Source organism: Brassica napus, chromosome C4, assembly GCF_020379485.1.
Source record: "Brassica napus cultivar Da-Ae chromosome C4, Da-Ae, whole genome shotgun sequence".
Taxonomy (NCBI): domain Eukaryota; kingdom Viridiplantae; phylum Streptophyta; class Magnoliopsida; order Brassicales; family Brassicaceae; genus Brassica; species Brassica napus.
Genome location: NC_063447.1, coordinates 14,299,864 through 14,313,396, shown reverse-complemented (window position 1 = coordinate 14,313,396; position 13,533 = coordinate 14,299,864). Strand labels below are relative to the sequence as shown.

Sequence of the window (13,533 nt, the reverse complement as noted above, 5' to 3'; positions counted from 1 at the left end):
ATCCAAAATCAGACCCGAAAACCCAAAACATACCCGAATTTTACCCGAATACCCAAATTATATTTTCTAAAAATCTAAAATTTCACCTAAAACCTACAATTATACCCGAAAATCCAAACCCGAAACTTAAAAAAAAATCCGAAATACCAAAAATATACCCAATCATCCAAATATACCTAGTATATACAATTATTTGCGGGTACTTCGGGTACCCGAACGGGTTTCGGGTAGGATCCGGACCCGAACCGAGACCCACGAGTCCAAAAAAAAACCCAATAGGTACTTAGCATGGACCCGGACCCGGATCCGAACCTGTATTTTCGGGTCGGTTCCGGTTCGGGTCTTCGGGTCCGGGTAAAATGTCCGGGCCTACTCTGAAAAGCTATTATGAATCCATGAGTCAGAGAGATTTCTACGTTTAAAATATTTAGTTTTGGGTTTGATTTTCAGATTTTTTAATAAGGTTATAATTAGACTAGTATGTTAGTTTTGTTGATTAGATTTTATAAACGTAGTTATCTAAGGATAATTAGCTACCTAATCAACACACTGGCCGAGTGTTTAATTGCGTTTCAATTTTGCAGTTTTCATATATTTTAATATTCTGAAGAAGTGAAGAGTATCATTAGTTGACTTATCATTAGTTGACGAAACCATAAGCAGAAAAAAAGAAATCCATAACTTAGAAAATTACCAAAGTGATTAATAACTAATCAGTCATTATAGGGTAAAACAAAGAGCACTTAAAGCACCAAATGTCTCTCAGTAGCCGTTGGCTGGAACAGCTTCCATGTACTGTTTCTCCACAACCTCCATCACTGTGTCTGCAATTCCACTTGCATACACACAAGATCCTTCACAAATCTGCCCCCAAATCAAATTGAACAAAAAAAAAGATTAGTTTTTGAAGCTAAAAAAACATGATTCAAAGCACAAAGATTTTCATTATACCTTAGTGTTGAACAAGAAGCTGTAATGCTCACCAATCTGTCCACCAGCAACATGCTGAAGATCGAGCTGAAGCTGATCAAGAACTCTGGTTGTGAACAACAAACAGTTAATCTTCTTCTTCTGGACAACCTTAATGGTCACTTCGTCATCAATAATACGCACATCCACCTCAGTGACTTTCGATTTCCTCCTCAGCCAAGAACATCTCAGCGCCTTGTTGTTGTTGAAGCAAGACTGTTCTACCTCGCTCTTTGGCCTGTAAACCACATTGTCTCCTTCTTGCTCTTCTTCTTCTCCACCAACTCTAGCTCTCTTCTTGCTCCTGAATCTCCCAAAATTTTTCTTCTCCACAAGCATCTTCAAATCCTCTATGGTCCTCAACAGCTCTTTGATGTAATCTATTGCCTCCCCAACGATCGATGCTCTATCATTCTATTAAAACAACAATGTCATCATACACATGAATCAATATCTAAAGTAAAAAAGGAAGCAAAGTAAGAACCTTTGTGGGGTTTGGAATGAGGCTCTTGAGGTCAGAGAAGCGATCGTTGAAGTGAACTCTTCTCTCACGTTCTGTAGGGAAAGTTCTGGACTTTCCTGATCCTCTCCCTTTACGGTTGTTACCACCACTGCTAAACTCGATAACCCCATTGTCAAACCCATCCATCTGAATCTGATCTTCAACTCCAAGAAAACAAGAATTGTTTCTTTGTTGGTCTCGAGTCTGGAGAGGGAAGTTGAGATGGAAGAGAGGGTCGTACATGACGGCGGCAGCAGAGGAAGAAGACATGAAGTCTGAGAAGGAGTTAGGGAGCATAGACTGAGGGAGTGAGCATCTAGGCAAGTGTAGGAGACTTAGCAAGTCAGGAGTTGTTGAAGAGTTTGGACCCAAGTTTACGAAGTCTTGATAGCCATTATTATCCCAGTTAGCGTGTTGTTGTTGATCGTGAGACATCTGGTGAATGAGATTGATGTTGTTGTTTTGGTATTGATTGTCGCAAGGAGGAGGAGGAGGAGGAGGAGGAAGAGTGTTGATGTGAAACTGCAGAGGTGTTGAGGAAGGTTGAGGACAGTCTTGTGGGCTGAGATGGAACTCAGGGAGCTCCTCCACATCAACGCTGCAGTTGCTGTTGCTCGTGCTTCCGGCGACAAGAGTCTGCGGCGGTGGTCCGGCGCCGCTCTCCGCCGTAACTTCTGCGGAATCGAAACAAGCCATCTCCTCGTAAAGGCTTTCTCTTTCTTCTGCGTTTGTAACAAAATCAGTATTTAGATTCTCCATGAAGATGGTTCAACAAGTCAAAGATGTTTCTGTTAACACCTGCAAAATCAACAACAATCAGCTTTTAAAAAGGATTTAAAGTTTTCGAAAAACTTAGAAATTTGAACCTAATTTCAAACAAGTTCGCTCCTTTACAATCTCAGAAACAAAACCCAGCTCTAGATTGTCTTAAGGAGAAACAATTGCTTCATAAAAGAAGTTGTCCGATTCCAAAATTTAAAGAATGGGTTTAGGGTTTGAGTTTGACTGTAAACATAGGATTAGTACGACAACAACAGAGTAATTGGGGAGCTCGAGATTTTGAACCTCGAAACGATTACTTCTTCTGGAGAGTTTCTCGATCTCATGAGAAGAAAGAAAATTTCATAAACAAGTCTCTCCCTCACTGTGTTTCAAATATACGGACATTTGCAGATGGAGACAAAGAAGAGGAAGGTGAAAAATGATTACTTTTCTAATGGATTTTAAAAACAAATTATTGTTTTTTCTCTTAATCAAACAAAATGTTTAATCTAGTTATGTTTGTAATTCAGATTCGACGGATGAGCTATTAGTTTCTAAACGAGTTTAAACTTTAGACAAATTAGCATTTCTTTTTACCGCTAATCAAAGTTGGCATTTAAAATAAATATATATATATGTAAATATTGTTCTTTTGGGTTGTTTTAGTTGGAGCATGTGATTTCTCCTTCTGGCCAAACATTGTAGGTTGGTTACAAAAGATCAGCAGATGGTTGGTCCCACTCCCGAGTCTCGGGTCTTTGCAAGTTGCAACGACTTAAGGGGTACTTTCGTCATTATGTGCAAATACTATGCCCCCTCTGAGGGATATGGTCCCATACGTTACCCTCCACTACGGCAGCAGCCTACACTATATTTAATGGTTTATTCTATTTTTTCCGCTAAATTAAAAGTTAGAGTTTGCTTCAATAATATTCTATTTTAAAGTTAAAAATATAGTGATGAACAAAAAAATAAATGAATTATTTTATATTTGGAGTTAATCTATTTTTCACTCTATAATACAGTGAAAATATAGAGTATTATTGGAATATTTTTAGTCTAAACTCTATTTTAGATTGAGAAACTGATTGAGATTGAAGATGCTCTTATTTTCTTGTTAGTTATTTTTCTCTTTTGCCCTTTTTCGTTTTACTCTAGAGATCTTTCATGTATATGTTTTTATTGTGTTGATTGCTATGCGCGAGGATTCCATGTAATCTTTTTACAGTGTATAATCTTTAGATGTTTATAAACTGTAATACACTGAGCTAATAGTAACAATTTTTTTATATATACATGTATCTATATGTTTTTGTTTTTATTAGGATGGCACACCGTCGTTTCGTATATGTTGTTATTCGGACCCATAATATTTTCGTACTCATAATATACCATTTTTACTTGAAAAGAACCAAACAAAGATGAGAAATTTAAGTGGGAACTTTTTTGCATGTAAAGTAATCGACCTCTTCATTAATAATTGAAATCTCTGATACATATGAAAAAATAAACCATTACAGCGAAGCCATGATTAAAATTACAATGTAAATTCTCGAATCTTAATCACCAAATATATTATTACTATAAACACTTTCCATAAATAGTTTGCCACTCTAATATACCAAATTTTATATTTTAAATATTTTCTTGTGTGTTCAAAAAAAAAAAATATATATATATATATATATTCTTGTGTAATCAGCTCCAAGTATATTTGTAAGATGAAATGGATTGTAAACAAAATTGAACTATGTATATATACCTTACCTTATTTTGAAAACCCTTTAACAAAAAAAAAATATATATACGTTATCAGATATGACAATAGATACTTGGAGGAATATAGTAGATAATTATCTTTCAATCTTTTTTGTATGTAAGCTTTTAATATATATGTTACATAAAAATTAATCTCCGTCGTTAACTGTTTGGAAAAAAAAAGATCAAGTAGAATAGTAAAAGTGTCATGTTGCAGTTAGGTCATGCAATATATGTTTATAACAAAGTTGCAAAAAAAAAATATGTTTATAACAAAAAGAGTAGGATTGTATGAGAACTTGAGAAGATGAAGAGGTAGGTCCCACATCCAAGAATGAGATAATTATAGAATTTATTTTATAAGAGTTTGGGCAATCTCGTAATGTTACACCAAAATTCTGGTCACCTACCTATCTCGTACACTGCTATAGGCTGCTGCTATACGTCTGTAACCGTACAAACTTTGGTTACTTTAAGGGGGTGTTTCTATCAATTTATAAATCTAGAGACCCTTTTATGCCAAACAGCTTTTGCCAAACGACATGGTAATGCGAATACGAGACCAAACTATTAAAATCAAACGTATTGTATGTCATATGATTTATGTATATTAATTCATGAACATTTAGGGATCTGATATTAATGTTTTATTGGGTTATATTTAGGGTTGATTGGATTAAGTAAATTATTATATAATTTTTAAATGGTTAAGCATTAGAGATGTTTTGTAGAATATAACAGTATTGAAAAGGCATGGACATTTAGATATTCGGTTTGGGTTGGACCTGATTGGATACGGATCTATCGAGTAAATGAATTTTATATCCAATAGATATTAAGTAATTTCAGGTTTGAGTTTTGTGTAGGATACAACCAGTTCCAGTTCAGTTCCGAGTATCCGTTTAATATGTTAATCATATATATATTTACAATATGAAAAAATTATATGTAAATCAAAGTGGTCCAGTGGTAACGTAGTTGCGATAATGTCAATTTTATAACTATTTAATATTGTAATCTTATATATATATACAACTTTTAAGAGCTTATGAGTAAATTGAAGTGGTCCAATGTAACACACTCGCTTTTTTGCCTATTCAACCATGGTTCAAATAGTGGTGATGACATTTTTCTAATATTTTGGATTTTAAGCTATGTATTTTGGTTTAATAGCGGTTGAATCGGGTACCTGGTCGGATTTTCGATATGACCAGAAACCAAACCGATACACACGAGTACGAGCTATAAAATACGTCGGATAAAAATCATAACCAAAACTGAATCAAAACACACGAGTTTGATTCCGGCTTTTATACTTACTAGTAGTTTTTCCGCGCTACGCGCGGAATGTCGGTTAATTAATCATTTAATTATTTATATTGTAAGTTCTGGTATTAGATATGATTCCATTTCTACACACTCAACGTTTTATCAGTTGTGCTTCTCTAATTTTACTTGTTTTAGTTAAGTATTTTGTTAATATTTATTTTCATATTAAAGATTTATTTTTATATTATATGTGAATCATTATTCGGTAGTTACTCTTATTTATTTTTCATGACATCCGTCAATTGAATTTTTAAAAATATTTAAATTTAGTTTCGTTGAGTCATGTTAAATTTGGTAATAAGGTTTTTAAAATAGTTTAATATGGTTAAGCTCTATTTTTTCTTATTTTCACGGGTCAAATTTTTAATATACTTTATATGCTTTTTCAAATTGTTTTATATTGCGTCTCTCTTGTTTTCGTGCTATACTAATGATAGATTATTTTTAAAAAAGTAAAAAAAAAATTTCTAACTTTAGCAATCTCTTGCTTAATGTGCTACTACTTTCGATTTTCTAATTCCCAGATTTGTAATTTGAGTAAGGAGAAAGACTTGTGGTTGTTATGGCTTGCAAACGTATAAAACAAAACATTAAAGAAACAAAAAAATTAAAGACTCATTCCAATAATGCCCTTTTACAAAAAAAAGATTCATTCCAATATGTTAGGAAATTATTTGTGATTTTTTTATTGGTGGGTTATATAAATAACCAAATTTAAAGGTCTGTTTTTAGTTTTAGGTTGTTTTTCTATATGAATTTCAGGGGTACTTTTTTGGTGTCATACAAACAACTAACTTTTTCATCTTCTTTTTGTTTTCTCGTTTGATCTGAAAATCAAAAACCCTGTCAACAAATTGATGTTTTTATTTTGTTGTTTCCAGAGTTGATTAATTATTAAGATCTCATTCTTACAACAGAGAATGAGGATCCTATACAATCACTTAGAAACAGAGATGAGTTTTAAATCAAGGTGGTATTACTGTTATCCTAAACAAAGACTTCACCAAACCCACATATGATTGCATAACCCTCATTATCAACAAAGTGATAGTAAAGAAAAATAATGTTAATACATGAATGATAAACAAAGCTTTAGTGAGTCTGAAAGTTAAGCACTTAGCGAGTCATTTCTTTTTCTTACTACAGCAAGGCAATAGCTGACTCCTAATTTAAGCTGATGGAAAGTTTCTTGCCTAACAAAATTCCAAAAAGATGAGTAGAAAATTTTGAGTCTCATAACTATTAATTAGAAAAGTTACTACAAATCTTATACAATAAATGAGACTTTAGTTTCTCCTTATGAAGCCACATCATCTAGGAGGGGTGGGCATTTCACGACATGTGTCGCCACACCAAACATCCTTGCGATTTTGGACTGACGCTTCTCTTATTTCTCTAACATGATTTAGACTTTTTAAAAATTATAGAGATGGCCCAAACGTTCCCTTTAGTACCCGATGCTAGCCTAATTTAAAGAATGTGATATGGGCTTCTATTACAATAGATAAATTTGGCCCAGACATTGTAGAAGCACTCGCCTTTTATTAAAACGAAAAGTTATGATTATTCTATACCTCTGTTTTCGAGCTGTTCCTCAGCCTTTTATTTTTTAGATAATACATTTGTTTAAGTCTTTCTTTATCAATAAATATATTACAACCAAATGAAGGCAAAATCACACATAAAATATAACAGGTATAATGATCACAAAAATAATATCACTTTCTTTCAAGAAATTTTCATTTTCAAATTTATAAGCATCTTTAATTTACTAATACCATAAAATGAATTGTAAATTCATTTAAGAATACAAAAATGCAAAACAAATAAGCCTTCTTCTATTTATTGTTAAAATCTAACATTACAATTATATGAGAACGAAAATTTCACATCCAAACAAACAAAAACAACCCAACAAAATTATTGAGTCGTTACTGAACAATTCACCATAACTTATTGAAAACAATCATTTTTAGTAATCTAATAGCTCATTAAAATTGTATCATAAAAATTAAATAAAAAGTCAAATGTAACATCAATTAGACAAAACAGCTTCCACAAAATTAATAAATTAACTATGCACATAGTATATTAGCCTTCAACCCGTAACAAACATAATAATACAATTCATCCACCATATTCGAAAACCAGTAAAGGAAAAAAAAGAAAACAAAATGGGATCAGTGAATTCAGAAAACAATTATAACTCAGATGAAAGTATTGGTAGCTGTGAAGGAAACTCCTCACACACAGACCCAACCATCTATTTCAGGAACCTCGACCTCCAATATTTTGTAGAAGAGCCACTCACTATGCTAAATAGTTACAAAATTTTAAAGAATGAATTTTTGGCTACTGGCCATCCAAGGGATCACTACATCTAGGGGTTACTTCAATACTTCCAGCACCGCAAATCTATCGAAAGACTCAACCATCTTCGTCAATCTGCAGATGGAAACTTTGACAACGGTACATATATTTATGGTATATTAATGTTGTGCAGAGGCGATTTCGGTGAGGAAAAAAAGTACCTCGATAAGTTAACCTGGAAAACTAATCAAGTCAGAACTGTGCAATGTTTGACCATGATTAAGAATTCACTAAAAGAAATCAGAGTCATTTTGAAGACAAAATATTTAACAAATACAGCCATAATGGAACCCCTAACTGATTGCCACAATCATGACATGGACAGCGCATGCGAAGATTGTTATTTCTTTAAGAAGATGAATGAATTTGTTGACTACATTAGCACAAAAAAACAGTAAACAAACACATGAATTTACATGTTTCTTTTGAAACATTAACTTTACTTAACCTTTTACATTATTCTATATTTACTTTTGTGCAGCTTGGAACATTGACTTTAGTTAATCTTTTACATTGTACTACATTTACTTTTGTCCAGCTATCAACTATATATTATATCCTTATTATACTAATCTATGAAATCACTTACGGTACTCCTCTTTCGCCTAATCAGATAAAAAATAAAGTAACACAATACTGACAATAACCCCTGTCAAATGGATTAAATGGACCAATTTTAACTTATTAGAAAACAAAATATACAAAGAACAAAAGATCCAAACCCGGCGCGTAGCGCCGGTATACCCCTAGTGATAAATAAAATAGACAACATATCTGATTTGTTTCCCATGCGAACTACAACATATACAATATCTATCTTCGTATACTCCCATTTCTTTATGCTTAAACTACATTAGAAAACATACAACTCAGCTCTGAAAATGACAGTTATGAGAAAAACTATGGTAAAGTTAGAGCATTGGTTCACCTGATCGATACGCTATTCTGCGATCACATCATTACAGCCGGCGTCTTCTAGAATCGACACTGAAGATTTTTTCACCGGGATTAGAGTTTGAAAAAAGGTTTTTACAGACACAGAAACATATATCATTGACAAAGAACAAACCATCACATATGCTTGAACGTCATGGAAGGTACTATGAAAACTCAGGAGATGGATTTTCTTGCACCAACAGTAGTCGCTGATGGGCACTTTTCCAACTGGTTTGAGCTATTTGAAGAAAGTCATGAACAAACTACCAACTGGTTTGTACTGTCTCGAGTTAAGGATTCACTGATAAACTACCAACAGGAGAAATTGAGATAAAGCTTAGATACTTAAATGTGAAGGGTGGTGTCACATCTGTGAATGACGTCTAGGGTAATGTTTTTTGGTGCAAGACGCTTCTCCTGCAAAAGAAAACAAACAACTCTTCTTTCAGTTGCAACACAAAACTCATCTCACGTTTGTTACACGTCTTTATTTTCTTTAACACTTACAATTTCAGACAGCAGTTGTGACTCCGTGAACTAAATCAGTTCCAAACATTCACAAAGCTTGAAAATTCTTGCTTAGGAGGTCTAAGACCCCTTTCACTTTTTTCTTTCGCTTCCTCTTCCTCCTTAGATACCTCTCTGTTTCGCCGTCGAACGACTCCTGTCACTTTAGCTTCCTACTCCACTCATCGAAAAGAACCAGTAACTAATATAAAAAGATAACGATAACTACCCAAACTCAGTGAAATATCTTTTCAAAGCTAAAAAAAAACACACACACGATGTAAGAGCTTATCCACTGAAACTTTGGAAAATTTGAAGAATGGAGATAGTAACTTACATGAAAACGCCAGCAGAATAGAAGGGATTGATTGATCAACTTGAACATAGGAGCTTCAGACCGAAGCTTGTTGTTAGTTTCCTGATCGAAGAGAACCATGCTGTTCACCTTATGTCGAATCAAGAAATGAAAAGAGCAAAGTAAGCGAAAGAAAATCTGATTCAAGGGAAGATAAGATTTGATAGGAGATTACCTTCTTCTGTGTTCCACCTCCGGATTTGGCGAGGTTTAGAGGATGGTAGTGGGGCCTTTTATTTCTTTGGTGTCTGGACTCAGCAAGAGAAACCATTATCTTACAGAGCTTTCTTCGTATACTTTCTCTTCTGTTGGTGCAAGAAAATTCATGGATTATTAGTATGGGAACCTTGGACAGCAGGAATGAAGTAAAAATCATTCTCGGACTCGTCAACTCATCTTCAAGCTAGAAGGTGAAAATGGGTGAAATTAATACTGTTCTAGCTATAAGAATTGGTCAAAATGGGTGCACTCAACACCAATATAAATATTCACCGTAATCAACTTACATATTTCGCTGCAGGCGGCTGAGCAACTGATATGAGATATGGTTTTGGAGTTAGATTACGGTCTTAATGATTTCCTTTTAGCGTTAGATTAAGAGTTTGGTGTTTTTTTCCTTTTTAGTTAAGTTACTTTTCCTTTTTAATTTAGGTTATGATCTCTTGTAGCGTAACCTATATAATAGTTTCTTATGAATAATAAAGATTCAACTTCCAACAATTAACCTTAATCTCCAAGAGAGCTTAGGGTTAAAGGAAGCTTAGCTACTTCTTCTTAACGTTAAAAGACGGCACCGGTTACGAGATCGCAGTCGGCTCATATCAATTTGGTATCAGAGCCAAACGATTCCATGGAGGCCAAGGTCAACAATATACTAGCACAATTGGCGGCTCTAATGAAGGAGGTTCGATCGACGAAAGCGAAAGTTTACGAACATGATAAGCTGCTTGAGAAACTTGCGGTAGAACCAAGACGTGCACTTGCCACCAAGGGGAACACCGCAGACACAGACCATGAGCAGAGATCAGCCGTCAAATTCTCGTCTGAGGAATTAACAGACGACAAGGTGATGAGTGGGTTTAAAGGCAAAGGGGTCACTGTGCAAAACACAGGGGTTGGAACCAGCTCTGGGAAAAATCTGCAGGCAATTGGTGAAAATATAGTGAGAGACGAGCATCCATATGGGTTTTCCGGGGGTCCGTGGCCAAACCAAGCTGTAGGAAGAGAACGAGGGAATAGGAGAAAAGATGGAGGAGGAGACTGGAATGTCAGACCAATTGGAGTGGCACCACACGACTCTCATCCAAATTTTGGAGATTATCGAAATTCGGAAGGGTTGATGGAGGGAGGATATTACGAAGCTCGTGAGGACAGAAACAACAACTTCGAAAGAAGATGTGTGAAAGCAGCCAAAATAGAGTTTCCACCATTTGATGGGACAACCGATGCTATGGAGTGGTTACAAAAGTGTGATGACTTCTTTGCGGACCAAAGAATATTCAGTGATGATGCGAAAGTTAGACAAGCAACTTTTGTTTTAACCGGACAAGCGTACCACTGAAACCTCAACTTGCGAGGATTGGTAACACATAGGCTTGGATTGGAGGAGTTTAAAAGGATCTGCAAAAGTCGATTTGGAAAGGCAGATGCAGTAAACCCAGTGGGAGAATTGTCAAATCTTAGACACACGGGAACAGTGGATGAGTACTGCAGTCAGTTTGAAGAATGTCTAAGTCGACAAACAAGACTCTCGGGAGATCAACAACTATGGCAATTCTGTGCCGGGTTGACGGATAGCTTACGGAAAGAAGTAGAGTATCTACGTCCTGAGACAATTTTTGAAGCAATGGAGTATGCTCGAGACAATGAATACAAGATTGATGGTGATAAACGAGCTAGGACGTTTGGAGGACATATGGCTCCACCGTCTGGACATTTAGTCCAAAACACTTGGCCAAAAATGCTAGAGAAGAAAGAGCATGACAAAGAAGCTCATCAGCCCCGAAAAGAGGAAGCAAAACATGCTTTGCAAAAGCAGTATTGGAAGAAACTGACTTTAGCAGAAATGGCAGAACGTCGAGCAAAAGGACTTTGTTTCAATTGTGATGAACTCTATACGCGAGATCATGTTTGTAACCCAGTCCTTTTTTATATAATGCATGTCATGGACGGGGATGATCAAGAGGATGAACCATTCGAAGAAGAAGAATTCGTGGAATATGTGGGAGGAAAAAAGAGAAGCTGTTAGAGGCATACCTGGAGCTTGAGGACAAGCTCCTAGTCGAGGAGGAGAGTAATGATATGAGATATGGTTTTGGAGTTAGATTACGGTCTTAATGATTTCCTTTTAGCGTTAGATTAAGAGTTTGGTGTTTTTCCTTTTTAGTTAAGTTACTTTTCCTTTTTAATTTAGGTTATGATTTCTTGTAGCGTAACCTATATAATAGTTTCTTATGAATAATAAAGATTCAACTTCCAACAATTAACCTTAATTTCCAAGAGAGCTTAGGGTTAAAGGAAGCTTAGCTACTTCTTCTTAACGTTAAAAGACGGCACCGGTTACGAGATCGCAGTCGGCTCATATCAGCAACATGAGAATTGATTGTTTCAGCTTGGACATGCTCCACTTTATTCTTGATTCTAGGCTTGCAACATTCAGATTATTGCACTATTTAACATGAAAATCCAGGTGTTCTTCAAGCCAATAGTCACACTTTCAACTTATGTTTAGGTAAACATCTTTTTGTTAAGGGTAAGACAAAATAGCTAAATAAGTGGAAAAAGTAGATGGAAATCAGAAGATCTGAAAGAACGTACTCTTGTGAAGTGATAAGTCTGATGCGAGGCCGTCCTGGGACTCATGAATTAGAACATATGTATTCTTTGGTATTAAAATCGATTCATCCAAGTACTCTGGAAATTCGAAACAGAGAAAATATAAAGGCCATAAGTGTAAACATGTTGGCACGACACAATAAGCACACAAACCTGTTAGTCGATGAGGAGGAGCTCTAACCCAATAAAGCTCCCACCTTTCGCAATGTATCTAGCCTCCTAGAAAAGGTTCAACTGAAATTGTAGCTCGGATTTCGCTGGTCATGTTCTTGAAATAAACGGCGACGGGAGACTTTCCGGTGGATTTAGTTGCCATATGTTTTGGATTTCGGGTGGTTTTAGGTTTTAGACGAAGCGATTTATAGGAGGACCAAGTGAGGTGAAATGTTTTCAAGGAGGGATTAAAGAGCTCATTGGTAACAGCGATTGCAGAACTGAGACGTCGAAGTGGAATATTTAGGAGATCAAACGGAAGTTCCAGATTTTCTTTTCATTCTACAAATCTATGGTGACGTGGCATCACACATCTCTATCATTGATTGATTTTTTAATCCTATGTGGCATAGCTGAGAGTTCTAGTTAAATCCCTTTTAGTATTGTTAGATGTCTAGATTGGAACCACTTCTCTGAAAATATGAAATCTAATTTGAACCAAAATTAGTTCTACCAAACTCCGAGTTAACAGGTCCAGCCCGTCACGATATCACAGACGAGAATGAGTAAAACAAGTATTTGAATATTTCTCCAATGCTTAATATTTGTTACCTATAGACTATGGAGCAGACATGATATATGTATATCATCAGTAAGTATTTAATCTGAATTAAAAAAAAAACCGAATAACTCTCTCCTTTTCAGTAATTATCAGAATGATTTAGAAGAAAATGACATTTACAATTAGTTTTATAGCTTATTTTAACCGAAAATTATATTTTGACTCGCACGACTGTACGGATCTTTTTTATAAATGTTATAGATGTAAAATTTTAACCTATGTTACTCAATTTATTTTTGTATAAAAATATTATATACTTTATGAATTTTAACTTATTTTAATGAAGAGTAATAAATTATTTAAATGAAAAAATTTAAAATAAAATTTCTTAATTTACCTATTTACTAAAATTTTGCCATATTTAATTCATAAACCACTTCTCTTTTTATATAAAACAATATCATTGTAAAATTTATAAAAATAGTATAGAATTTT

The 13,533-nt window shown here is 34.8% G+C and overlaps 1 protein-coding gene and 1 long non-coding RNA gene across 4 annotated transcripts; both read right to left on the bottom strand.

The window, feature by feature from the left end:
• Positions 1–618: 618 nt before the first annotated feature.
• On the bottom strand, positions 619–2,818 carry LOC111210772 (transcription factor bHLH10). 3 transcript variants are annotated; one of them, XM_048754280.1, is made up of 4 exons: positions 2,338–2,818; positions 1,454–2,269; positions 952–1,383; positions 619–864 (listed from the first exon to the last, which is right to left on the bottom strand). In XM_048754280.1, exons 2-4 carry the CDS (start codon positions 2,228–2,230, stop codon positions 763–765), a joined length of 1,311 nt encoding a protein of 436 aa, XP_048610237.1. In that variant the 5' UTR covers positions 2,231–2,269; positions 2,338–2,818; the 3' UTR covers positions 619–762. The 3 variants fall into 3 exon arrangements, with proteins under 3 accessions (XP_048610237.1, XP_048610236.1, XP_022567089.2); XM_048754279.1 differs by having other exon boundaries at positions 2,537–2,816; XM_022711368.2 differs by having other exon boundaries at positions 1,454–2,193; positions 2,537–2,816.
• Positions 2,819–5,691: 2,873 nt separating this feature from the next.
• On the bottom strand, positions 5,692–9,583 carry LOC125585354. The gene is made up of 3 exons (XR_007322276.1): positions 9,471–9,583; positions 9,134–9,335; positions 5,692–9,043 (listed from the first exon to the last, which is right to left on the bottom strand). It is a non-coding gene; the product is annotated as an uncharacterized LOC125585354 (long non-coding RNA).
• Between the last annotated feature and the right edge of the window lie 3,950 nt (positions 9,584–13,533).